General features: G+C 42.0%; 1 protein-coding gene across 2 annotated transcripts in view; it reads left to right on the top strand.

Annotated features, from left to right (window-relative positions):
- LOC121434457 (thyrotropin receptor) overlaps nucleotides 1–27751 on the top strand; it is a 113535-nt gene that overhangs the window by 65283 nt on the left and 20501 nt on the right. The window contains exons 2-9 of one of the 2 annotated variants that reach the window (XM_041633424.1): nucleotides 1210–1281; nucleotides 7448–7522; nucleotides 10991–11065; nucleotides 13401–13475; nucleotides 16362–16439; nucleotides 19587–19655; nucleotides 25752–25829; nucleotides 26832–26859. In XM_041633424.1, coding sequence (XP_041489358.1) covers nucleotides 1210–1281; nucleotides 7448–7522; nucleotides 10991–11065; nucleotides 13401–13475; nucleotides 16362–16439; nucleotides 19587–19655; nucleotides 25752–25829; nucleotides 26832–26859 — 550 coding nt within the window. Of the gene's footprint in view, nucleotides 1–1209; nucleotides 1282–7447; nucleotides 7523–10990; nucleotides 11066–13400; nucleotides 13476–16361; nucleotides 16440–19586; nucleotides 19656–25751; nucleotides 25830–26831; nucleotides 26860–27751 lie in introns of those variants that run through there. The other variant, XM_041633423.1, reaches the window with a different exon arrangement.

Here is a 27751-nt window from a genome sequence, read left to right as displayed (position 1 = left end):
GTTCCTAAGTCCTTTTACAAACTAAGTTGGCCTACTGGTGCTTTGATCAAGCATGTTACAGATATTTTTTTAGTACTGTCAAAGGAAGTAGTGCAAAGTAAGCATAGGTAGAAGAAAGGGAGAAAAGAAATGAAGGGAAATAGTCTGCACTCTGGAAAGGAAGATATACAATATTATCTATTATCTATACGTAAGTTAGTAAGGACTGATGTGTGATTTCCAGTTCAGGGGCAAAACTAGACTTGGGCAGATGGGACACAACATTGCATTTTTTTTTTTTTTGCAAAATGTGTTGGGATATTGGGCACACCTTTTCCACATGGGATTCTATTCAAGTAATCACTATGTAAAGAGAGGAAGCCAAAAAATTGAATACCTGGATGAAGACCCATACTGAGATATTTGAAGATGTTTTCTTACTTATGAGGTGTCCCAGAAAGGAAAGTTGGGGAATGCCATAGTGTTGGCAGAGGCTGCTCATTCATTTCCCAGCTGCCCAGACCCAAAATAATCATACATAAACTATATTAATTACAAGATTGTTTGGCAGATAGTTTAAGTGTATTTCTAGCTAGTCCTTACATCTTAAATTAACCCATTTCCATTAATCTGTGTATCGCCATGTGGCTGTGGTCTACCAGTAAGTTTCTTTCAGGTCTTCTACAGTGGCTCAATGGCGTCTCTCTGACTCTGTCTTCTTTCTCCCAGCATTCAGTTTAGTTTTCCCACCTAGCTCTATTCTGCCCTTCCATAGGCAAAAGCCTATTTATTCATTAACCAATGATATTCCCAGCATTCAGAGGGGAATCCCACATCACCATACCTTCAATTTGCAGGTTCAACAAAGAATACTTATGGTTCTGAGAAAGTGTTGGCTGGTTATCAGCATCGATACTACAGTAGACCTGACACTCTCATGAATATACTATAGGAATACCCTACCTTCCTTTTCAGTGAGCAAATGCAGTGTGGTGGTAGAGAAAGCATATTGCTCTCCATTCAATTCATAGATGAAGTTTGAGGATTCATGTTCCGCATCTGAATCACATTCTCAGTTCTTATTTTCCCGAAGGAGAAATCATGATGGCTTTGTCGATTTTGTTTGTGTTTAAAGGTGAAACACTTCTGATAAGATATTCTTTTAATTAGATGAGTAATTAGGAAAGACCAGTGATGAGGACTCTAATCACATGACTGTCGTTTCCTTAGGAAGCTCATCGAGACTCACCTGAAGACCATCCCCAGTCTCGCGTTTTCAAACCTGCCCAATATTTCCAGGATGTAAGTAATTACCCTAGTATACAGAGAACTTTGCTGTTGTGACATACTTTCTAAATGGGGTCTGTCGAAAAAGCAATTTCTATTACACTTGCATATATCAGTGACATCTGCCTTTTTAGCATATTTGAAATTTATTTATCTAGTACTTACCTGCTTAGTCACACCTCCATGTTTTGCTTCCTTTAGGACCTTTTAAATCCAATGCAAACTTAAATTCATTTGGTCATGTCATATTCACCACTTATGTGTATTTTAATATATCCTAGGATGTGACAAAAACCTTAGCTAAGAATATTCAGACATTTCTGTGTCACTCTCTCTCTCCTACTCACTCATCCTAGATTTTTGTTGATTCACTTCCACCACTAATACAATGCAAACATTTACATTTTCTCCCAAATGCAGCCAATCATTTGAGATTTCTCTCGCTTAAACATGAATTTAAAACAATTCTAAGCCTGAGAAACAGAAATGTGGTATGAAAACAGATGAGAAAAGGAACTTGCATGTTAGACTGATGATTACTGTCTGTGTGTAGATTTGTGACCAACTCTGAGTCACCAATAATTTGTGTCCCATTACGGAAAGAAATAAAAGTACTTTCCTTCTTAAAATCATGTAACCAAAAGCAAGTTTAGATTTGAAACTTCTACTTCATGCTTCCCATGTCTACCATCCTCTGTCTTCCTGTTGCTTGAGTCTGAATCTGTGCCTGGTTGAAGGCTGTCTTGATCTGTTCCCGCGTTTTGTCTTCCATCTGTGTGCATCCATGAGTTCTGCTCTGCGGCTGTATGTATCTGTTTGTGTCTCCGTGTCTCTCTCTCTTCCCACAAAGAACTCTGCCCTGTATTTTCTGGACAACATAGAAATCATCCACGGGAAAGGGATGGAACACTTCTCAGAAATTTTGAACAGTGTTTTACAAGGATCAAATCACCAACTCCAACTGATCCCAGCGGACCCAGACAACAAACAGTTCTACAAAACCATTGTTTATCAACAAAAATCCATAAATGGATGCTTTTAACTTTTAAGGAAGGTTTTAGGAAGTTGCTTTCAACTTTGGTATTTACTATTTTCAGCAAATAACACATGTGTTCTTCTGGTTTGGGGCATAGAGAAGTACATGATTTAAGTTTACTACTACGGGTTAGCTTGGGTTGAAAAAGTTGACTACATGGGAAGTCCAAGGTAAGGTAAGGTTGATTGTTACATTGTTCTCTTAAAAGAAGATAAAACAGGTTGAAGACACAGTACCCTAGTGGTCTAAAATCTCAAGTGACCTCAAGACGTATTATTACCTTTGGCTGTGGTGTCCAACAAAAATTCCAGTGTCTTAGAATGTAAGAGCCACTTTCGGGATTTCACATTGCCATATTCTGCACATGAGATGAGTGAGATATTTGTCTTTTTTGGTGGCAGTTCAGGTTAACTCAAACACACCCAATAATACCAGGAGTGACCTGTACAGTGCGTAACTCAACTTATTCCACTTCTGGCCATGTGTTGAACATCTGTTGCATCATTTCAATGATTCTCAGCCAGAATGAACTCTGACATTTGACTGTTTGCCAGAATTGCAGAGGAGAATGTTACTGGCCTCTAGAGTATGGAGGTAAAGGATGTGAAAGACATCCTCTCCTGCAGACACATGATATAGACATTTTTTATTCAGTCATCAAGCATTTGTTCCACTTTGGCTATGAACACTTACTAAAATTATATTCAGCTGGGAGGAGACAGATAATGAGTCAAACATAATAAAGTAAATTATATACTGATTCAGACAGAAAGAATGCACACGAGAAGGGGGAAATGCAAGGTATAATAAAGGATATTGGACGTTCTGGGCACGTGCATGGTCAGGGGAGTGATGTAAGTAGAAACTGAGGTTCTTGGAAGTCATAAAAACAGTCTCAAACTGAGTGATGGTGGCACACGCCTTTAATCCCAGTACTGCAGAGGCAGGTGGATCTCTTCGAGTTAGAGGCCAGCCTGGTCTACAAAGCGAGTTCCAGGATAGCCAGCGCTACACAGAAAAATCCTGTCTTTAAAAACAGTCTCAAGTACACGGTGAAGACTGTAGAATGGGAGATGCTAAAGGACAAAGCAAGAACAACCTTAGAGCTTGTGGTCCTTGAGGAGGTGGAGGATCGCAGCCAAGCAGAATTAGGGATGTAAGAAAACAGTCCCTTTCTCCACTGTCACAAGAAAGTTATTGGTGGGGAGGGGGGTCCAAAGAATTCCTATCTCCTGCTTCAACGCTTTCTATAAAGTTTGTCTGCTAAGATTGGTGGTGAGCAACCAGAATTCAAAATATTATATAATCAAGAATAGGCAGTAGGAGGAGGGTGGCTGAGAAATAGACAATATTCATGGAGATTTGAAAGTTTCCTTGCGGCAACCCCCAAGCAGCCCGCACTGGGTTTGCCAGCCTAAGATCTCCTGTACCGTCCAGAGCACTTAATACATGCTGCACTAATCCCATCTGATAGTTTGAATCTCCTAATTCTATGGGTTCCTTGAAGCTAAGGAAGAAGTCTGTTTTATCAATTTCCAGAAAGATACTGGTATAAAGTAAATGTTCAACAGATATCTGCTGGATGCATGGGCATACAGTAATAATAGTAAGATATCCCAGGGGAAGCAAGCGGAGATCACCAAGATGACCTAGGTTTGCCCAGGAAATTAAAAATCTCCACCAGTGACTCTGGCAAATGTTTCAACAGGAGAAAAGTACCCTAAATTTTATAAGAGGTTGTATAGTCATCATAGTAATTGAGTAACATTTACATGCAATAAAGAGATGTCTTAGTTTTAAAATGGAACAAAATAGAATCATTGCTTCAGTCCTGGTGAATAAATCATTCCTATATTTAAGCTATAGCAAGCCCAGAGGTTAGAGAAACCAGAACTTCAGCTCAGTGTGGCGGGCAGAACGAACTTCTCTGAAAATTCAGTAGGAAATGTGGGGTAAAGGCTGTGAAGCAAACACAGGGAAGTAAGTCTCCAGCTTTCAGAATGACTCTTGCCCCACTTTCACCCATGAAAATTTCTCTATGGTCCCTAAACAGTAAACCGATCCTGTAAAAAGTGTTCTGAGATAATGTTCGGATGAAAACAATTTGCATGCTGTTGCTCAGCCACAAAGGACAAAGGGCTGGGAAACCTGATAAGTCAAAGGCTGTTTGTTCATAGAATAAATAATTCTAATCAGCATAGGACTACCAGAATAGCAATGAGCAACCCTGTTTAAAATAAAAAAAAAAAAAGATAACCCTAAGTCTAACAATTACTATCCCTCTTATGAAGAATGTCATTCAATAAAAATTACCAAGGAAGCTTTTGAAAAAATATAAATGCTTGGCCCAGTCTTCATGATCCTGAATCAATGATCCTGGGATGGGTCTTGAACATCTATGTATCCAGGTTGTTCAATTCTAGGTTCAGGGCTGAGAATCTCTGTTACGACCATGCTAATCATTGATTTTCCAAAATGCCATAGAAATGCCTCTCAGTAGATGATGGTCATTGGATCTGTGTGGATTATTCTTGTTGCAAGAGAGATTTAGACAAAACCATCTAAAGCAACCTAGCTTACATACAAATCCACAACTGCTCATGCAATGGAGCTTGTCGTTTTCCCCTCTCTTAGTACCTAAAACGTTTATTTGCATGATATTTTTGCTTAATAATTTCGAGGCAAATCCTGGAACGTTTTAGTTTCATTCAAAATCAGAAAGATAGGTCTTAAGAGATAATGCAGTCTACATGAATTAAATGCATTAGTGATGATCTCTGATTGCCAATGCATTGTGTCTTATTCAGGAAAGAAATAAAAGCTCTTCACCTTGGAACCATTTACCAAAAGGAGTTCAAATCTGGGTTCTTACCTTCATGTGCTCAATGTCTTACATCCTCTGTCTGTTGTTTGAGTCTTATTCTGGGCCCATCTGCACTAACTGTTGAGTCTGTGTATGTATGTGTGTGTGCATGCGTGTATGTGCATGTCTTTGTGTCTCTGTCTGTTGTGTGTCTGTCTCTCACAAAAGGTTTCACTCTATTGAACAGCGCAGAAGGCATCACATGGGGAGCAATGGGCAACTCTACAAAAATCTTTAACTGAGTTTTACAAGGTATTCTCACTGGCCCCAGCTGATCCCAGCTGACCCAAATAACAAACATTGTTTATCAACCAATATCCATGAATGGATACCTTCAACCTTCATGGTAGATTTTAGATTGCTTTCAACTTCTGTATCTGCTACTTTCAACAAATAATACACACGTATTGTTATAGGACAAAGGCAAGGAAAAGCACATAATATTTCTGTTGTTGTATGTTTGGGGTTTTTTGTTTGTTTTTCAAGGCAGGATTTCTCTGTGTGATAGCTGTGCTATCCTGGAACTCCCTTTGTAGACCAGCCTGGCCTCGAACTCATAGAGATCCACCTGCCTCTGCCTCCCAAGGGCTGGCATTAAAGATGTGTGCCACCACGCCCCGCTATAAAGCACATAATTTAAGGTTCCAGCTATTCATTAGCTTAGGTTGTAAAAGTTAATTACATGGGAAAGCCAAGGCAAGTAAGGTTGGTTGTTCCACTGCTCTCTTCAAAGCAGGCTAAACAAATAGGCTGAGTACTCAGGAGGCTGGCCATCTTAAGTCTTAAGTGACTTCAAGGTGGGTTGTTAGCTTTGGCTGTGAAGCCCAGCAAAGGTTCCAGTTTCTTAGGAGTTAGGAGACATTTTCAGAATATTGCATCATCACTATAGTCACCACCCTCTGGAATGCTCCACCAGGAGAATGCCAGTTAGTTCCTTGGAAGTTTCACTTCTATCCTCATGCTCTTAAGCCCACTATTAAAATGCTTCTTATTCTCTTTAGTGTTCTTTTGTGACACTTTCTGATTTTGATATTTATTTATGTATTCACTGAGCATGTATTTACTGAGTCTGCTTAATGCTAAGAACTATGAGGACACTCACAATTCGGTGGTCAAAAGCAGACACAAACCTCCACATTAGGTGACTGACAGCTTAGTGGTATGACATAAATCATGTGTGACATAAATCAAATGCTGTCCAAATAATTAGGAAGATGCACTGTGGTTATCCATGAAAGATGAATTCATATTGCTGTGATGATGTATCATGATAATGGTAGCATCTTTGGGAAGCTGGTCTAAAACTCCTGAAGAAAATGACATTTGAGGCCTGCAGAGAAATGAAACATAAAGGATTGGGAAGTTTTAGACATACTGGGATTTGCGGGGAGAGGGAATGTGGTTAGAGACTACATATGGGCTTTGTGCATGGTCCATGATTTGGGAAGGCCCTAACAAAGAAGTTATTAAAACATTGTGTTTGAAATCCAGGTGTAGTGGCACATATTTATAAATCCCAACATTCTCGAGGTGGAAATGGATGCATATCTGGGGACAACTGGCCAGTCAACCTAGTCTACTTAGGTGTCCCACGCTAATGAGAGACCTCATCTGTAAAAACAGTGTGGATGGCATTCTGAGTTATGAGAGCCAAAGTTTCCTCAAGTCTACACACACACCACACACACACACACACACACACATACACACACACACACACACAAATACACTTGTTTGCCTGTTTACACATGAACACATGCATATATGTACATAAAAATATTGTGCTTATATCACAGATACTTGCACATCCATGGTTACTGTAGCACTTTTCACACTACTGAAATTAGAGAACCAACCTTGGCACTCATCAGTAGGAATGGGTAAGAAAATGTAGTTTGCAGACACAATGGAATTGATTTCAGCCATAAAGAATGGGGGGTTAAAGCAACTGAAGACCATGTTGTTAAGTGAATTCAGGCTGTCTCAGAAAGACACATATTGCAAGTGTCCTCTCATTTATGGGTCCTAGGCTTTATAGATACCTAGAGCCACATATATACAGATGGTAGGAAGGTGGAAGCAATGCTGTGCAGGGGGACACAGGGACTAATGAGGAAGGGGTGGAGCAAGAGAAGAGAGAGCAGTGGACTGTGGGGGATATGTTGACAGCACAGTCTATGCGTGCATTGCAATGGCCTGTGTAAGCCAACGTGATAAAATAAAATAGAGTGCTTGGAACCCATTGCTAACTTCCTGCTGTGTCTTATTTCTATAATGCTCAGCTATTTATCTATAGATGCAACTCTGCAGCGGCTGGAGCCACACTCTTTCTACAACCTGAGCAAAATGACTCACATGTAAGTACAACGAAAAGTACCCAGTAGAGCCAGACCACAGCCACCAGTACAAAAGGTCGTTTACATTCATTTATTTTATTTTTGCGGTGTCTGGTGTGTCACAATATGCAAGAGGAGGTCAGAAGACAACCCGCAGAAGTCAGTTCTTCCCTTTCACCAAGTGAGTTTTGGGGATAGAACTCAGGTCATTAGACTGGGTAGCAAGTGACCTTCCAGGCTGAGTCATTTCTCCAAATCCACAAAGAAAGTTCTTGAGAACTTGTCAGCATTAGACTTAAAGTAAAAGAACTGCTCCAGGGAATGATTAGGAAAAAAAAATAAAAGATGACCCAATCCAGCCATATACTCTGTACTGAAGAAAATGAACAGAGGCAGAGGGGGTAAATGTGGAGGTAAATAGAAATAGATTTGACTGCACAGGAAAAAAAAAACAGTGGAATTTAAATAAGGGTAACCTATGCTCTGCATGGTAGCCTGGCACTCTAAAAATAAACAAACTGGAACTGGGTGAAGAAACTCAACCATCAATGAGAAAAGTTTGAGTACTTTGTGACATTTAAAATTTTTGTCAAAACATTAAAATTTGTCTTACTGGTGCAAACATAGAAGAAAAGAAAAGATTTAAAAAGATTTAAAAATCTAATATTGTTTGAATGCACAATTTTAGGCATCAAAAATAATTAGAATTACAGTATTGGGGGAGGGGTTGTAAACGCTTCTTAAGAAGTTTAAACTGCCCTTGCCCATTTTTGCCTTTGTTACATGAGTTACAAGAAAGTATCTTTCTAATGTTTTGGAAAATTCTAGGTCTGGATGCTAACAATACTCAATCCTCTTTCTTTCGATATAATAAACTATCTCCAAGGATTTCTTTAATGTGGTTTTGTTTTGTTTTTGATTTTTTTTTTAAAGGAGATTGTTGGAGGTTGGGAAGCTTTACATAGTTGTTATGGTTTGATTTGGTTTAGTTCAGGATTTTGAGACCAAGTCTCCTTCTGTAGCCCAAGCTAGCCTCAAACTTACAACAATCTTCCCACCTCACTCTCCTAAATGTTCAGATTATAGGTATAAAACACCATGCCTTGCTTTGAGGTAGACTGTTGACTGGGGTAGTTTTCTGTCCTGCCTGGTTTCTGTCCTCCCACCAGGTCCCACAGCCATTTAGCCCCAAAGAAATCACACAGAGGTCTATATCAATGATAAACTGATTGATCCATTAGTAGAGAAGGGGTGGCTGAAACAGGGTTTCACTATATAATCCTGGCTGGTCAAGAACTGTGTGCTACAGGCTGGTCTTGAATATGTGTTCCTCCCACATCGGCCTCCATGTGCTAGGATTATAGCCGCATACCACAACTGGGCCCTGGCTTTTTATTCATTTCAAATACATCAATTCACTCTTTCATCTAACTCATGTCAAACGGATCTCTTACTAAGAAGCTCATAGGCAACACACTGTGTTCTTTATCGTCTGTGAGTAAAGTGAATTACGATGACAATTACCAGTGACTGAAAGAGTAATGAGATTGGTCACCTACTATGAGTCCCATCTGTTAGCCACCCAGTGATATGTGTGGTAAAGATCTGGCAGTAACGCTTGTAACTGGATTCTCTTATTCAGCTAGACTCCAGTAATAACCACATTTGAAACTGTTACTAAGGCTAATTGCTTGACTAGAACACAAAATTCACACCCGTGGTTCAATTAATTTTTTGGAAAGTTGGTTTCCAAACGTGGTTCAATAATTCACAGGTCTGTGGTTCAATAATTTTTTGGAAACTTGCAGAATTGATTATCATAACAATCCGGTTTTAGAACACACATTACTATCAATGACAAAAGCATCATTGTGGATATTTGTAGTTTATCTCAACCTTCTCTTTTCTGCCAGATCTCCCCCTCCCCTCTCCTCCCCTTCCCTCTCTTCTCTCCTCTCCTCTCCTCCTTTCCCCTCCCCTCTCCTCCCCTTCCCTCTCTTCTCTCCTCTCCTCTCCTCCTTTCTCCTCCCCTCTCCCCTCCTCTTCTCTCTTCCCCTCTCCTCTCTTTACCTTTCTTTCTCTCTCCTCCCCTAGCCTCCCCTCCCCCTCCTCTTACCTCCTCTCTTTTCCTCTCCTTTCCTCTCTCCCCCTCTCCTCTCTTCTCCCCTCCTCCCTTCCCCCCCCCCCCATCCCTTCCTTAGGGCTAGGGATCAAACCCGAGTCTCTATGGCTGCTAAGTACTTGCTATGTCTCAGATCCTGCTCTAAAATATTGCTACAACTTTGTCTTACATGGACCTTTCCTATTAATGGATGCATATAGTAAGTGGCCTTTTTGTGTTTTACTTCTTTCAGTTAGCTTGATGCCTGTGAGATGCGGCTCATCTCCTTTGTAGCACAGATCTGTAGTTTGTTCCTTTTATTGCTGAATAGCCAGGCTTGCTGTAGACTCTTGACTCTGTCACCTCTGGCCACATAACTTTGGATAAGGTCCCTGGAGTCATAGTTTCCTCATCTATAAATCCAGACAATAACAGCACTTCCTCCTTCTACAGGCTCTCATGAGGTACTGGATGTATCCTACAGCCGAAAGCTTCCCACAAATAATTATCCTAGAACAAAGACGCTTAAGTATTACAATGATCAGATTCCAAGCTTTCCAAATAATAGCATGGATGACTGGACACAGTACTCTCGGTGGCCAAGCCTCAGGGGACATCTGCAGAACAAAAGACTACAGACCTCAGTGGGTTCTCACTGACTTTCCTTGTAAGCACAGAGAGTGCTATGAACCTCTTCTAGCCAATCTAGGTGTGCCAAATTTTTAATTTTACTAGTTACGGCCCAGGTTTAACAGTTGTTATGACACTTATGTTAACTATTCCTGATGAGTGAATGCATGAACCTAATTATATAAGTTACAAACTCATATGATATCACAACATATCACATATGCTGAGTCTTAAATTATTGGCATCACAAAATAAACCCAAGCAAGCTGCTTAGGCTTCCTCTGTCCCTTTCACCTGAAACTGCAGTCAACAGACTCTTGGCCCTTTCTGCAATGCTGTCATTTGTCACTTCACTTACCCCTCTAGTGCTCATCATCATGGCAGCATCACTGGCTCCTGTCACTATAAAGACGCCTGTGCTCATCAGTTTGTCAAACCACTAGAGGAGTTTTCTTTTCTACCAAAATCTAGGGAAAAAAAGCAAGGAAAATAAGAAACACAAACAACAGACAAACAAAGCTTTGAAACTACAGTTAAGAGAAAGGTGGTCCATAAATTCAAACTGACTGAGACCAAGTCCATGAGGAAAATCATGTCCAGGGGAGGAGCTAGGAATCAGTGGCTAAGGACATAGAGTTTCTGTCTTGCCATATAAATGTATCCTCATCTTTTCATGAACTTTTGTTAAACTTGATTTATCTTTAGTAAAAACTGGAAGGGCTGTATTTTGCTGACAGCACTCTCGTTAACTCTTGCAGAGAAATCCGCAACACCAGAAGTTTAACTTACATAGACCCTGATGCTCTAACAGAGCTGCCCTTGCTCAAATTCCTGTAAGTATTGACTCCTTCCTTGTTGGTGTGTGTGTGTGTGTGTGTGTGTGTGTGTGTGTGTGTGTGTTTTAGAGTTCTGATGCTGTTGTCTATCAAGAATCTCCTTAAGATGATATTGTCTAACATCATTTTAATGGTGTATGGCAAAATCAGATCGTTTCTTATGACTTTTCACCTTTCCCATTGGGCAAAGTGCCACATGAAACAGCTCACGTTTAAAGCCTACCCCAAAAAGTCAGCATATAGTTCTGGGACCAAAGAGCTGCTCCCAGAGTGAAGAGGAAGGAGACAGTAAAATATATACATGGTCTTATCCTGATAGCCAACTTGTCAATAATGTTTAGAAACAACAATTTTATATTTATTAACAAAAACAATATCAGAAATTTCAAAAGGCAAAGTCTCAATACAGAAGTGATACACTTCTACTTGGCTTTGGCAATGACTTATGAGCTGGCCATAAACTCCACCAGAGCAGGGGGCATATTGGTTCTATTTCATCCTTGCTGCCTATCACACAGTAGGTAGTCCAGGGAAATGTCTTGAATGGATGTGAATATTTGACCCAAAGCCCTTTACACACCAGCTGGAGGAGCCTTCTTTTCTGTTTAAATACAATTTTTAAAATTAGAAAAGCAACAGTATAATGAGAATAAAAATCAATCTTCAACCCTGTGCCTTGAAATAATCACTATTAACATGTAGTTTATTTACATCCAGACTTTTAAAATAAAAGTATATCTCACCGACATTTTAAGGCTGGATAGAAGTTATTCAAGAACTGCAGAGACATTATGTCAGAAGGAGCCTTAACTGGATAGGGTACCATGATAAAGACAGAAGCATGAAGCCACATGGCCCACTTGGGAGAACTAGAAACAGCCCCATGTCCAAGGGGTGGGAGTGGGAAATTCCATGTCTAATGGTGTGTGCGATTCAAAGGCTTCTTGTAGGACAAGGCAGTCAATCCTTTTATGGACTTGCTTTCAACTCAGTGGATGGTCAATCAAGTAATTAAGGAGGAGATCAAAGAAGAAAAGGACTCATTTAGTGGGTTTAGAGAGTAGAGAGGTCAAGGTTCCAGTCTCATTAATCCAACATTTATGGTCTCCACTGGACTCTCTGGCCTTTTTGTCCTACTCTTTGTCATGAACCCCAATCACGGCTGAACTGCTGCTATGTTTCGTAGACACCCATGGAACATCACTTCTCTCCTTCTGGATCATCCCCTTTATTCCTTTTTGAGTTCTCTGGCTCCTGCTGCCTCTTCAGTCCAATGTCTTTCCCTTTAGAAGGAGTCAAGACTGAATGGCCTTTGAACATGTCTCAGGGAAACATGAGTTGTTTCACACTAGAAGAGCTAGGTCGGGTCAAAGTCTCCCCTGCTCTGTACCAAGCCTTTCCAAACGTACTTTGTTTCCACTTCTATGGTCTTGTAGCTGAGGAATTAAATCCTGGAGGCATTCGGAGCCTCAAACTTTTGTGTTCGTGTTCTGTTTCACACATCTTTTAACCTTGACATACTCTTTCCTTGATGGCATGAATTTTGGAAGGAGAAGCTATCGTCTTTCAGATTTTCCTTTTTTTCTGCAAGTGTTGGTTAAAGACTGCTGTATACCCACAGGGTTGTTACTACAAAAAAGGAATTCTTAGCAAAATAATAATGCAGTAGGATGCAGATTTGGGGGTTATGGAAGGGACAGGGCCTCTCTGCTTAGTTCTGGCTGTCCTGGAATTCACTATGTAGACCAGGCTGGCCTCAAATTTATAGGGATTTTTCTGCCTCTTGAGTGCTGGGATTAATGGCACAAACCGCCATGCCACAATGTAAATCTGACAACAGGAAAGCTGACTTGGAGCTGGATAGTCATGTGTTCTTCTTCCACTGGACTTTGACAGCCCATCCCCCAACATACACATAACATGCGTGTACACCACACAGACACATACAGACGCACACAGAGAGAGAGACACACATACAAAGATACATGCCACTTGCGCAAGCACATATGTCTTCCAATTAAAACAGGGAAATATCCACTCCCCCACCTCCTCTCCTCTCCCTTGTCTCTTCCTCTATTTCTAGGCATCTCACTGGGCTCAAATAATCCACATTTAATTCTAAGCAGGCCATCGATATCACTACTATTGACCAAATTAAATTATGCTTTGAAGAAATATCATCTCATGTCAGGGTTGGCACTTGCCACAGTCATGAGGTATTGGGTGGAGGACTTGGGATTTACCTCCTAGTCTCATGATTTCGGCCATTACACTATACTTCTTAGGTATTGATTTTCTTACCTAAACTTTCATTTCTTCTTTTTTAATATAGTGGCATTTTCAACACTGGACTCAGAATATTCCCTGACCTGACCAAAATTTATTCCACGGATGTATTCTTTATACTGTAAGTAAGCTCAACATGCAGTATTTGGTAAGAATTGGGGTGCAGTCATAGGAAGTAGTAGAAGCCAGGAAAAGCAATGGACTCCAAGAGAAAGCAGTAAGCAGGGTAACTGTGCTGAAGGATGGAGCGAGGCACAAGTAAGGAACGGCCAGAGTTCACAAGCTGTGGGCCACTGCTGATTCACATAACAACAGCTTGTGTAGGATGGTGGTGGTAGGAAGCTGGATTGGAACGGGTGTGGACTGGCTAGTTTCATGTCCACTTGACACAAGCTAACGTCATCTGAGAAAAGGGAACCTCCATTAAGAAAATGCCTCCATAAAGTCAGGTGGAATGTGGATGTGGGATGCCCCTCTGTAGGTATCTGTAGGCTGTGAATATGTTTTATTACCATTGATTAATAAAGAAGCTGCTTTGGCCTATGAAAGGCCAAAATAAAGCCAGGTTGGAAATCCAGAGATAGAGAGAGAGAAAGTAGGTGGAGCCAGGGAGATGCCACAAAGCTCCTAAAGGAGACAGATGCCGGAACACCAAGACCAATAGGCCACACCCTGTGGTAATACATAGATTAATAGAAATGGGTTAATTTAAGATGTAAGAGCTACCTAGAAATATGCCTAAGACATTAGCCTAACAGTGTTGTAATTAATATAGTTTCTGTGTGATTATTTGGGTCTGGGTGGCCAGGAGATGAATGAGCAGTCTCTGTTTACAGTAGGCAGGCCTGTAAAGCATTTTTAAATTAGTGATTGATGGGGAAGGGCCCAGCCCATTGTGGGCAGGGCCATCTCTGGGCTGTGGTCTTGGGTTCTATAAGAAAGCAGGCTGAACAAGCCAAGAGGACAGTAAGCAGTATTCCACCATGGTCTCAGCTCAGCTCCTGCCTCCAGGTTCCTGCCATGCTGGAGTTCCTGTCCTGACTTCTTTTGATGACGAACTGTGACATGGAAGCACAGACTGAATAAATCCTTTCCTCCCCAAGTTTCTTTGGTCATGGTGTTTCATGACAACACTAGTAAACAAGACAGGGTTCAAAAGAGAATTTTGGGAGAGAATTTTAGAGAGAGAAGAAAGCCAACTCTTCAGGTTTACTCTTGTTTTAATTTCATTTCTGTTGTCAAAAGACAACAGTGGTGAGGGGGCTGGAAAAATGGATCAGAGGTTGAGAGCTCACTCTTGTGGAGGACCCGGGTTCTGTTCTCAGCAGCCATGTGGCAGCTCACAACGGTTCGTAACTCCCTTTCCAGGGCATCCTACACTTTTTTCTGATTTCCATGGGCATGAAGCATACATACTGGGGAGGGAATGATTTAATTGGCTACAATTTCAAGTTACTGGCCATCATTTCAGGGAAGCCAAAGTAGGCAGTCAATCAGCTGGTCCCGTCACACCCATTGTCAAGAGCTAAGTGACAGCAAACATATCCATGATTCCTTGCAACTCCGTGGGCTTCCTCCACTCACATAAGATTCTGAATTCAGCCCATGAAATGGTGCCAACCACATTCAGGGAGGGTCTACCCACTGCACTTAGGTAGAATAATTTCTAGCCTGTTTTATTTCATGTTTTACACTTATTTAATATGTATGTATCTTATGTGGAATGTGGAGGTTAGAAGACAACACGCAGGAGTTGGTTCTCAGAACCACACTTAGGTTGTCAACCTTTACCCACAGAGCTGTCTCAAGACTCCCCCACCCACATTTAATTTTTAAATGGGAAAAATGATCAAATGATTTCCGAGGGGAATGGCCTAATGGGGAAGGGGGCTACTGATAACAGTGATACTTCATTTTTCATATTTTCTGATAGCTTTTTCTATACTTGCTTCACTCAAAATATAAAGGGAAGTTTTGTTTCAATGAATAGTGAAACAAAGGACTAGAAAAATCCAAATGAGTATGTGATCTGATGTCACAGAGCAATCAGGGTATGCTTTTGATTGACTGATGTTTTTGTTTATATTTTTGTTTTCCAAAAGCAGTGGCATAGACCAGCTGTCTTACCTAATCATGCAAATGAAAAAGTATGTATGCAGGAAAATTGCAAAGGTTGAGTTTGCGCTGCAGTCAGCAAAGTATAGAATGATTCTCCTCTCTCTCTTTTCTCTTCTCTCTTCTCTTTCTTCTCTCTCTCTCCTCTCTCTTTTCTCTTCTCTCTTCTCTTTCTTCTCTCTCTCTCCTCTCTCTTCTCTCTCCTTTCTCTGTCTCTCTCTCTCTCTATCTCTCTCTGTCTCTCTCTCAGTTTTCCTTTGAGACCAAGTTTCTCTGTGTAGCACTGGCTGTCCTAGAACTCACTGTGTAGACCAGACTCGCCTCTAACTCAAAGATCTGCTTGCCTCTGCCTCCCAAGGACTGGGATTAAAGATGTGTGCCACCGCCTGGCATGCTGCACACTCTTAATTTTTTTCTAGGAAAAAAAATGAGCATGTTTCTTTGCTACAGCTAAACTCTGTTTAAACATAAGCAGCCCTCTGGGAACACCTGCCTGGCAGCATTTTGCAAATAGACTTTCTAATGATCCTCATGAAATCCATTGATCCTTTTCCTTTCCCCTTATCCCTATATTGACAGAGAAAATTCTAGTTGCTATGGACATCGTGATACAGATTCAGAAGTCTCTGAGCTCCATCTGCTCTGAGATAAGGAGTAAGGCAGAGACCTCAGCTCACACTGGAGCTTGTTTGCCTGATGCAGACTGGACTGCGAATGTGTATCCACCTAGAGCAGCTCTCGTTACCTCAAATGGCCACCAGCGCTTAGAAGCAGGTCAAAGAAACAGCAAAAGCTGAGCTATCTTCCGGCCAGTCCTTTGAAGTGCACACATGCACCAAGAACCCATTTCCAGCATTCTTCTCTCAACTGCTTTCATCGTTTTCTCTTGCAGGGAAATCACAGACAACCCTTACATGACTTCGGTCCCTGAAAATGCATTTCAGGGACTGTGCAACGAAACCTTGACCCTGTGAGTATTCCCGGTTTCACTCTTGCCGGCACCTGACTTTTATCTGAGGCTATTGCCGTGGTTTTTCTGGCCAAAACTGTGTCGGAGTTTTACAGAAGCATGCCACCTTATAATGTGTACTCTATCTGGAAGGGTTTCACACAGATGAATGCTGCCTTGTGGTGTGATATTCGGCACACCCCAAACAGATTGCGGTAATGAGAACTGCGTATTCTCTGTGGCAGGGGTTGGTCATTTGTTCCAAGAAGGGCCAGGTAGGCTGTAGACATTGCCTCGGAGCAACTGCCACTGCAAAGCAAAGGCAGTCAAACACATCCATAAGTCAGGGGGCAAGTCTGCGTCCCATTTAAGTCCCTTTATAGAAACAGAATGTGGATCAGATTTGGCCTGTCGGCTTTATGGTACATCATCCCGTATCCAAATGGCCCCGTTCTATCCAGGAAGAAACACCATGGAGTAAATGTGACTTTCAGAGTCACTGACAAGCGAGTGGTGCCACGGGGGGCTTTTCATGTTCTGTAATTGCACTTTTGCTCGGAGATCACAAGCTATAACACAGCTCCTGTAACTGCTTGTTCAGTAGAAAACACAGTGCTTTTGTTCAGAAGTCATGACCTGCTCTTTGATTCTTCAAAAGTAGATGCTGAAGGATGGGGATTGGTGTTCTGTCCGTGTAGTGTTGGCCTGGCCTGAGTTAGTCAATTATCTTTCCAGATGATATTTCTTTAAAATAATATCGTTATAAAAGCCTTTTCTTGCGCACGCCTTTAATCCCAGCACTCGGGAGGCAGAGGCAGGCGGATCTCTGTGAGTTCGAGGCCAGCCTGGTCTAAAAGAGCTAGTTCCAGGACAGGAACCAAAAGCTACGGAGAAACCCTGTCTCGAAAATCAAAAAAAAAAAAAAATAAAATAAAATAAAAGCCCTTTCTTCCGTTAAGGTCAATCAGATTCAAAACTTTAAATGTGCAAGGAAAATGCCCAACAGCAGAGTCGGCGCCTCTTCCCTTCTCTGCCATTTGCATTTCTCAGGACCTATTCCTCCATGAAGTTTTATTTAGTCTCTAACCATAACTCAAACCAAGAAAACTTTTTAGTGTGTATGTACACGTGTGTGTGCATGTGTGTGCATGTATGTGTGTGGTGTTTGTGCTTGTCCGTGTAGAAACATGAACGTATGCATGCAGATATATGCATGGATTGTAGAGGCTTACAGATGGGCATTGCTTTTCCTCAATCCCTCTCCACTCATATTCTTGGAGCCAGGGTCTCTGGCTGACCCTGAAGCTCATCGATTCGGCTAGACTGGCTGCCCAGTGAACTTGAAGCATCCACTGTGTCCACCCCACCCGCAGGACAAGGGTTCCAGGCACTGTTACTATGCTTGCTGTTTTAAGTGGGTTCTAAGGATCCAAATTCAAGTCTTTGTGCTTGTGTGGCTGGCATATTAATGGCTGACCCATCTCTCCTGCCCATCAAGAACAAATTTAGAGAATATAAAAAAGTGGATTTTTTTTCACATATTTGGAAGAGTTGCAGTTCAGGAGAAGAGGACTTATCCATCAGCATTTTTTATTCTCTGGACCTGAGTCCCTAGAAAATGGATTGCAGCCCACACCTATAATCCTTTAGGAACTACAAGAAAACTTAGCTGTTTAAAAAATATATACAAACAACAACAAAACCATGAGATTATTCTCCAGTTTCTCACAGATATCTAGAATGGATTCAAATTTTAGCGTTCTCCTTTAACATGGTCATCTTTTAGCATTCATCGTTATTAGATATAGTGACTGGGTCTCCCGAGCAACCTGTAATAAGATATTAGCATCATATTTCTAGAGATTAAAAAACAGGATGGAGGAGGATGTGAGAGTCTCAGGATCACCCAGCTACTGAGTGGCAGAGCCAGGCCTGGTTGTAAACTTGGAGTCCCCCCTGTAGTTTTTGTCCTATCAAGTCCATAAGTAGTAGATTAAATTATTATCGAAATTCACCCCACCTGTCCTGAGGAATTCCTGGGGCCTGCTGCTTCATTATGCCAATAACTACCAATAGCCATGAGTGCCACACAGCTTGGAGTCCCAAAGACTCGGTTCCCTTCTCCTACAGAGGTGTGTTTCTGGTAGATGAGAAAATTTGAGGTCAAGGATCCAGAACCCTAACAAGTTTAGACTAACAAGTTCTTGGCAAGCCACTCCCATATCCTCCGTAACTTCACCAGGAAGCAGGGGTGGTAATATTTTGAGGATGGCTCCTGGGAATCAAGGAAAAATTTAATAGATATTAAAACATTCAAAAAAATTGCCACAAAGGGGCATGGTCTCTCTACTTTTTAAAATTCATCTATGAGGTTCAAATTAATTCCAGCTATAATCATTAAGTATTTGCTTTATGGTTAAACAATAAAGACAAGTAGATGTTTTAAGAGAGAGACAGAGATGGGGACAAAATGGCAATCTATGCGTTCAGATGGGTGTCTTCTTATCTGGTTCTCTTAAAGTGTTGTAACTCCTCCAATGTTGGCATGAGCTTAAATGTCATCTGAAACTCCCTTCCCTTTAGTATGTACACATCTTTTAAAAGAGTCTATGGGCTGGAGAGATGGCTCGGCAGTTAACAGTGCCTACCTATCTTGCAGAGGACCTGAGTTAGGTTCCCAGCGTACACATAGGACAGCTCACAGCTGCCTATAACTCAGCTCCAGGAAATCCAGTGCCCTCCCTGTTCTACCTGGACATCTGCACCCACATGCATGTGCATGCGCATGTGTGTGCATACACACACACACACATACCAAAAAGTAGCTTCTGCAGAAAGGCTGACTCACGGGCCCCTAAGTCCGGAGAATTAGGTTTCAAACTTGGAAACATCTTATGTCCCAGACAAGGCATACTATAAGGGATTTTGTCTTGAGGAATGCATATGGATGACGAGTGAAATTTTATGCACATTTCTGATACTAAAGAGATGAAGACCAACTATTTTAAAAAGGAACAACATATATCCCACAGGTCATCAATTTTATTTACTTATTTACTCATTTTGGGGGATCCCGTGACCCTGAGCCTTACATGTGCTAGGCGAGTACTCTACCACTGAGCTGCATGGCCACTGATTTTTCTCTCTCCCTCTTTCTCTTGATTTTAGGAAACTATACAACAATGGATTTACTTCAGTTCAAGGACATGCTTTCAATGGGACAAAGCTGGATGCTGTGTAAGTTTAGGGTAACCATGGAAACTGCCACCATTCCCGACATCGCACCCCTAGAAGGACCATCCAGAGAGTCTGAATTCTGTTGGGATCTATTTTAAGTATCTCAGGTCTTGAAAGTGATACTAAAGGAACTTGACATGGGCCATCAGAAGTGGACACAGTGTTGGCCCCAGTTCTAAATCCCAAAGCTCTCATCCTCAATAAAGTGAAGACATATACTGTCATCATCAGTTGTCTTATAGGGACACAGGTATGTTCGTGTGTGTGTGTGTGTGTGTGTGTGTGTGTGTGCCTTTGTGGTACTATGTGCATCTGACACTGATGATAATGTTTGAGAATCAGATCCTACCCTCCATCTTGTTGAGCTAGGATCTCTCCTGCTGTCTCCTTCCCTTGCTCAGTCTACTCTACCCTAGCTAGTGGTCCACAAGCTTCAGGTAGATTCTTGTATCTCTACTTCTGATCCCACCATAAAAATGCTGGGATAACAGAGTTGCACTACCACTCCAGTAAAAGCCTTTACTTGGGTTCCAGAAATCAAACTCAGGTAGTCAAGCTTATATGGGAAGTGCTCTTAGCCTGGGCCATCTCTCTAGACCCTCACTCTATACTTTTAGCACAGTTCCATCTTGACTGTGTTTTCAAACTAAGGAAAACATATTAATAATTCTTCTGTAATAATTACCCTTGCAGGGTTCAAAGATTAAAATAGCGTGATCTCTCTAGAACTGTGTTTACATATCTCTAGGTTCTAGTTGAAAGAATTTGTTATCCAAAACAGCAATCATCCCCTTCACACTGATGTTCTGAAGTTATCGGGTCTGACCTCAATTACACTCTTTGTTTTAGCCTGGCTGAGTAGTGTTATTGCAGCCAGACTGGACCCATCCCACACTGCAGACAAGCACTGAAGCCAAGCAGCAGTTCTGGTGTTAGTTAGGGGGTTCTGAAAATCCTGGCAAGTGGGTAAAAGCTGTCGCTCCGTGGTTTCGCTGCGAGCCAAGCACATTGTCATCACTCAGGTGGCAGATCGTTGAATACGAGTGTCCTTGCTCAAGAGAAGTTGAGCTGCTCTCAATCATAAGTTCAGTCCCGTGTTCTTTCTCTGGACCTCTCTGCTCTCTCTTTATCCAGTCTTCTAGAACCGAGTGGCGTCTCACACAGTGTCTGATTCCCTGAGATGAATTCTCTATTGTTGGATTCTAGTTTCTGGGTTTCTACCTAACAGTAAACATTCAGACCCAAAATAAATACAACTTGGATGTGTTAAGGACTTACCAAGACAGTCATCGTTATGAGCAGAGAAGTCAGCACAAACAATGTGCTAATTAGCATCACACATGAGCTGATTAGAAGTAATTCAGCACAGCCTGGAGCCACTAGGGAAAGATGACGGTAGAGAAGATTATAGGATTAAGCAGGCTGCTATTTCTCACGGGGTAAGTATTTGAACAGCTTGTAGGATATGCTCCAAGGTTGGCGGCCTTCTGCAGTCTTGAACACTTTCTCACCTGTTACTGTCGATAAACAAGTGTCTCCATCTCTCAACCATCAAGATTTCCATGGGCCAACCCAGCTTCCATTTAGACTAATGTAAGAGCAAGGCGGTGGATCCCTATCAGTTTTTGAATAACAAGAGCCGTGTGGAAAAACAAAACAACAACAACAACAAAAAAAAAAAACCATAAAAACCACGGTTCCCCATGTAAAGTACTCCCATGTGAATGTCACAGCCTAGCCAGAAGCCAACCCCACTTTCCCCTAAAGGAATTATGCAGGAATGAGCTGAAATTCGATCTTGGAACTGAAATGGATCCTTAAATTCCTCAGAGAACAAAACCCAGGAGCAACAGCAAATTTACTCTGTGCATCACACACCTCTCTGGGACACTGACTACTTCTGTCGCTGGGCAGAACCTGTCCTATCTGTGAGTTACCCAGAAACTGAGCTTTCATTTCTTGTCAAACAAGTCTTCACTGAATGGCTGTTGCGTGTCAAGAAGGAATCCAAGAGCTGGAAGGATGGCTCCGTGCTTAAGAGCGCCGACTGTTCTTGCCGAGGACTCAGGTTCAATTCCCAGCATCTATGTAGAATCTCACAACTGTCTACAATGCCAGGTCCAGGGAATCCGAAGACCTCTCTTGACCTCTGCACGCATCTACATGTGCATGGTACACAGACAAACGCGCAGGAAAAACACTCACACATATAAAATAAAAATAAGTCTCACAAAAGAAACTTTTCAAAAAATGAGTCCAAGCTGGGTGGTGGCGGCACACACCTTTAATCCCAGCACTGGGGAGGCAGAGGCAGGCAGATCTCTGAGTTTAAGGCCAACCTGGTCAACATAGTGAGTTCCAGGACAGTCAGAGATAGACGGAGAAACATTGTCTTGAAAAAGAAAAGGTGAGTTCAAGAAACTAAGCACACACACACACACACCTCACAGTACTGAGGCTGCCAATTAAATGTTTTTCCCCAGCTCATCGCTGTCTTCATTTTCCCGGCCCTACTGTTCAAAGTAAAGATTCTCAAGTCCTGAAATATGGAAAATTTGACAACTGTTTTCGAGGACAAGCTTAATTTCTTCACCAGCATCAAAAAGGCAGAACCCATGAAAATAATAAAGCATCGTTATCCAGGCAGAGATGGCAGCATCTTTTTCACTTTGGAAGGAACTATTGGAGCTTTTCTGGAAGCCTGTCCCAGTACTCACATTAGCAATCTGACTTTTAGGAAATCTCTCCTTTCATCACTTCTTCAAGTCCTCCCAAACTTTTGGACCTTCTTTGCCTTCATCTTCTATTACCATTCGCACAAAAAGAGTCATTGTCTAGAGTAGGTTCCCATCTGGCTTACCAATATTTGTGACTGATTTAGCCAAGTCAGTGTACACAGCACAGACTCGGGATAAATTGTGATCAAGGAACCAGGTTGCAGAGAATGACATTCCCAGACAGCAGCATGTGGCTAAAGAGGTTAGTGAAAGTTCTTCTTTTCTCTATGCTAATGTTTCTGGGTCTGTAATTCCTCACCATTAGCTTCTGCTGGAAGGAGAAATCAGAACCCAAGATTCAAAGCTAAGAGAGGCAGCCCCCAAAACGACCAGAGACTCTCTAGATGTGGGAGTAAGAGGCTCACGAGTCCAAAGTCAGCCTGGGCTTCATACTGAGACCCTGGCTCAAGAAACCAACAGACTGAACAAGGAAGAGAGGCACATGCATTGTTATCACTCGATCATCTTCAGAGGGCAAGCAGCCAAACAACCATGCGTACTGTCCTTTAAGAATGGGGCCTCCATCAGGCTGGCTCATCTCCATTCACATTGGCTGTGCCTCCTGCTGTGCTCTTTCTTCCATTCTGGACTCTGGCTGCCTTCTCCAGTTTGAAGCCTCCCGCAACATTTCTGGTAAAGTGCTCTGCATGTGGACCAATCTCCTGGTCCTCAGGGATGTATTAAGTATCAGACGAAAACGCTACAAAATTGGACAAGTGATAATTTTGTTTTACAGTAATTTCTGATGATTAGAGCAAGCTGATTTTTGCTCTCAATCACTGGGAGTGAAGAGGAGGAGAGAGAGGAGCTCGGCAGAGCTCACTTGATTTGGCACAGCCTAGGAACTACATGTGACCTATAGTTACACTGGCCCAAGAATAAAGAGTTACAAGCCGCTATGGCCACTAAGCCCATCATAGTCGTTAGGATGTGCTCATCAAGAGCCTCTCTCCAGTTGTTGCTGTTTTCTCCTCAAGGTGGGTCTTACCCACTCTAGCTATAACCAAACAAAAGATCTTCATAAACATAATGGGTTTATGGCAGAATCAGTCTGTGAACACGAGAGTGCTTTGACCCAAGCCTTCTATGGCATTAACCCATTGGGAATGCCTACCAATGCTTTGGCATCTTACTCAGGAATCCGAACATATAGTGGACTGGTCTTTTCTATGGGAGACTTCAAAACACCCTCTGCTATAGACGTTATCTGGAATGCCCCGCAAGGCCCATGTGTTAAAGTCGACCAATTGTCAGCTTGGTGTTAGCGGGAAACAGTAGAACTTTTAAGATTAGTGGGGGGGCGGAGGGGGGTATTAGGAACATTCCTTTGAAGGGGACACGGTACCAGGTCCTTCTTTTCCTCTGTTACTGGCTTCTCAGAACCTGTAGAGAAAGTAGCTTCCTCTGCCTCATGCCCCTGCTGTGGTGAGCCATGGTACCACAAACCAAGAATACTGCAATCAGCTCCTCCCCATGACTGTGAACAGAAGTAATCCATTTCTCTTCTTACGCTGATTGTTTGTGTCCATTTTGTTATAACCGAGAGCTACCTAACACACGCCATGAGCTGTGTGCTCAGCCACCCCTTAAAGAGGCCTCGGGTGGGCCATTTGTAAACCAGCTGCGTCAGCATTCAGACGTCAGGAGGGTCAATTTCCCCAAGGCCACCATATCATATGCTGTCTTCTTTTATTTTTTTTCCTTATTTTTTTTTTAGACAGTCATATGCGTCACCCTCAAAGTTTAAAAGTATCAATATCACCATCTTAAAGAAAAGATATATTTATTTGTTTGTTTGCTCTTTCACGGTTCCCACCCAGTGAGTATTCCTGGAGCCCTGAACTTAGCAGTGGGTACTCAGCAGTAAATACGGCGCAGAATTTCCATTCTGGCTGAAACTGGGTGATCACAGATTCTGATAATGTCAGGAGGAAACAGAGAGCACAGGCAAAAGGCGTGCTACTTTAGACCAATAGTCCCCGACCTCTATTTTAAAAAATAATCGAAAGACTCTAAACTGTATTCAAACATATAAGGCCTCCACTCATTGCCTGTTTAATCCCTTAGCGTGCTCAGAGAGGAGGGTGAGAAAACTCCTCCGCACTGGGGGTCGCTTGCTCTATTTTTATCCACGCGCTCCAGTAAAGACTCAGCTGGACCCAATCAGCTAAAGGGCCCTTTCTTTGTGAATGCTCTGGAGATGGAATTCTGACCGAAAGTCTTCAATTGCTCTACTATTATTAGCCGGCAGCCTTCAGCAATAACCACCCTGCAGCGAGAAACTCGCTGATACAACGCGAGAAGCATTATCTATAATTAAGCAGACCTCCCAGCCGTCCCCACTGTATGTATCCTGCATCAAGTCACGGTCACTCACTAGTGTAAATTTCCTACGCTATGCTGCAAGTTATTGTAAATGCATAAATTGGGGTCATTTATGTTAAAGACGGATGTACTTTATTTCATTTTAGATGATTTTCCTCTCTAAAAAAGCTGTGCGGGGGAGGGAAGGACCAATTTCTAAATCCTTGGATGCTTTTGTTCACTTGGAGGAAATCTTATTTCAAAAGCACTCTGCAACTTAAATTGCCTAGGAAATATTATCCTTTCAAATGGCTAATGCATTATAAAAACGGAAAGATCAACACATTTTTCACAAAAGGTATAGCAATCTTACTTATACAAATATCCCTACACCAAAACTGGTGTTGTTGGATAAAATGCATGCCATTCAATTAACTTTGAATTTCAAATAAGCAACAGATAAATTTGCATGGGAAATATTTACTCTTGAAAATTATTCACTGCTTATCAGTGATTCGAATTAAACTGACATCATGTGTTTTAATTTGTTAAATCTGGCAACTCTGCTTTAAAAAAAAAAAGAACTGAGCCTCGCACCATTTTTGCCACCTCCCATCACCCTACCATCTCCATCCCACCTCTTAACTAAGTTCTAGCTTCAAAGCTATATGGGAGTAATGGTCAATTTTGAAAAGCAAACTTTGAGTCAAAGTAGAAAAAAAAAAATGATTGCCAGGATATAGGAAATTTGGGCAACTTTGATAAAATGTAGATATGCAAACTAGGCCCAAAACATGATTAATTTTCAAATTCCTGCCACAATAAAACCTTGCATTCCTGACACACAGATTGGTGCTTAAGCCAAGAGAATATAAAGTGACTTTGAAATTGATGTGACCTTGGTTACAGTGTATTTTGATATTTGTTCTGTTATGTGATGGCTAATTTTGCGTAATTCATATTCTCTCTCCCTCTCCCTCTCCTTCCTCCCCCCCCCCCCCGCTCCCCTGTCTAGTTATCTAAACAAGAATAAGTTCCTGACAGCTATTGACAAAGATGCCTTTGGAGGAGTATACAGCGGACCAACCTTGCTGTGAGTAGCACAAATGAATGGCTGGTAGCTTTTTAGTAGTTTTCTCTTTTATTTTTCTGGAATGAAAGAGGTGTGAAGAGAGGCAATGTCAACTGTCTTAGTTAGGATTTCTATTGCTATGACAGAAGAGGCACCACAGCAACTATTACAAAAGAAAACATTTCATGGGAAGCTGGCTTAAAATTCAGAGGTTTAGTCCATTATCACCGGGGAGGCAAGCATGGTGAGTATAGACAGACATGGTGATAAAGAGGTCCCTGAGAGTTCTATATCTGGATCTGAGAGCTGGAGAGAGGGAGAGAGAGAGAGAGAGAGAGAGAGAGAGAGAGAGAGAGAGAGATCCTGGTTTGAACATCTGAAATCCTCAAAACCCAGCCCCCAGTGACAGGCCCTCTGACTAGGCCACACCTCCCACCTCCCAAGGGCACCACTCACTATGAGCCTATAGGTGTAGTTTTTATTTTTAATCTTTGCTCTTCGGGGGCCCGGCACCCAGCTTCCAAACAAACACATAGAGACTTATTCTTTCTTACAAGTGCCTGGCCTTAGCTTGGCTTTTTCTTGCCAGGTTTTCTAACTTAATTATCCTGTTTCTCTTTAACTACATTTGCCTCTGGGCTTTTTAACCTTTCTTTATTCTATATGTCTTTTTTCCCTTCTTATTCTGTGGCTGGCTGTGTGGCTGGGTGGCTGGCCCTGGGCATCTGCCTCTCCTTCTCCTTTTCCTCTCTCGAACCTCAATTTCTCCTATTTATTCTCTCTGCCTGCCAGCCCTGCTTAGCCCAATCCTGCCTGGCTATTGGCCGCTCAGGTCTTCATTACACCAATCAGGTGTTAAAACAGACAGGCAAAGTTACACAGCTTTACAGTTAAACAAAGCAACATAAAAGAAGGCCACACATATTTGCATCGCTATCAAATATTCCACAAGACAAACAAATGTAACACATTCCACATCATATAGGGGCCGTTCTCATTCAGACCACCACACCAACATTCAAGACAAGAGAAAGCTGCTATCTTTGGGTAAGGCTTTTGCCACTATTCCCCACTTGGCTGTATAGATTACCTCTTAGAAGAAAGAAGCCTTTGAGACTCAGAAGGCCCCAAGTTATAGGCCTTCTGTTTGTGGACCAGTGACTGCTTACGAAATTGTAAGATATGAGATTCCTAAGTAAGTTGAAAGTTAGGAAGTGCTCTGTCTTTACAGAGAAATTGTACATGAAGGCAACCCCCTGATGCCCAACACAAAGAAGAAAAACTATAAATTATAGTCTGATTCCTATCTGGAAGATCTTACATCTGAGGGAAGATGGATATACTTTTTTTAATAGTTAGCCAATGCACCTGTTTGTGCATCTGTTCTAACCACACCCCCGACATGTAGTTGGCGATCATGTCCTACCAAGTCTATTTTCTTCAAGCTTCTGTATCATTGCCACCTTCTTCATTTCCTTGCTTTAAGAGCTCATCACCGACCATCTAATTAGTCCTTAGTGAAATAAAACCCAGTACCCTACAGATCCACAAGGCCATCCATTAGAAGCGAGAGGAAACATTTACTTGTAAAACTAGAACAAATTAAATTGGATTAACACATATACAGATGACAACGAAAACTGGTGGACAATAGGTGTATGCTAAGACGGTTGCCAGTCCAGACAGAAGAGCATGCAAGAGGTAACCGTTGCAATCATGAGCAGAGCATGCAAGGAGTACCATCTGGAATCATGAGCTCACACCAGTGATGGCTGTCTGCGCCAAGTCTGCACCACAGTGGCCCATCAGTGGTCAGGCTGGATGAGGAAGGAGCTTGGAGGCCAGCCCTCATAATTGAACATGGGGTTAGGGAGAGATTCCAGAAGACAAGCATTATTTCCCTCAGTCATCTAGGCACCAGTGAGCCTACTTATAGTCCAATG

The sequence above is a fragment of the Microtus oregoni genome, unplaced genomic scaffold (genome assembly GCF_018167655.1).
Source record: "Microtus oregoni isolate MIOR12 unplaced genomic scaffold, Mior012 000043F_ref0000047, whole genome shotgun sequence".
NCBI classification, from domain to species: Eukaryota; Metazoa; Chordata; class Mammalia; order Rodentia; family Cricetidae; genus Microtus; species Microtus oregoni.
The sequence above is the reverse complement of the archived record's forward strand: the minus strand, read 5'-3'. Positions and strand labels throughout refer to the sequence as shown.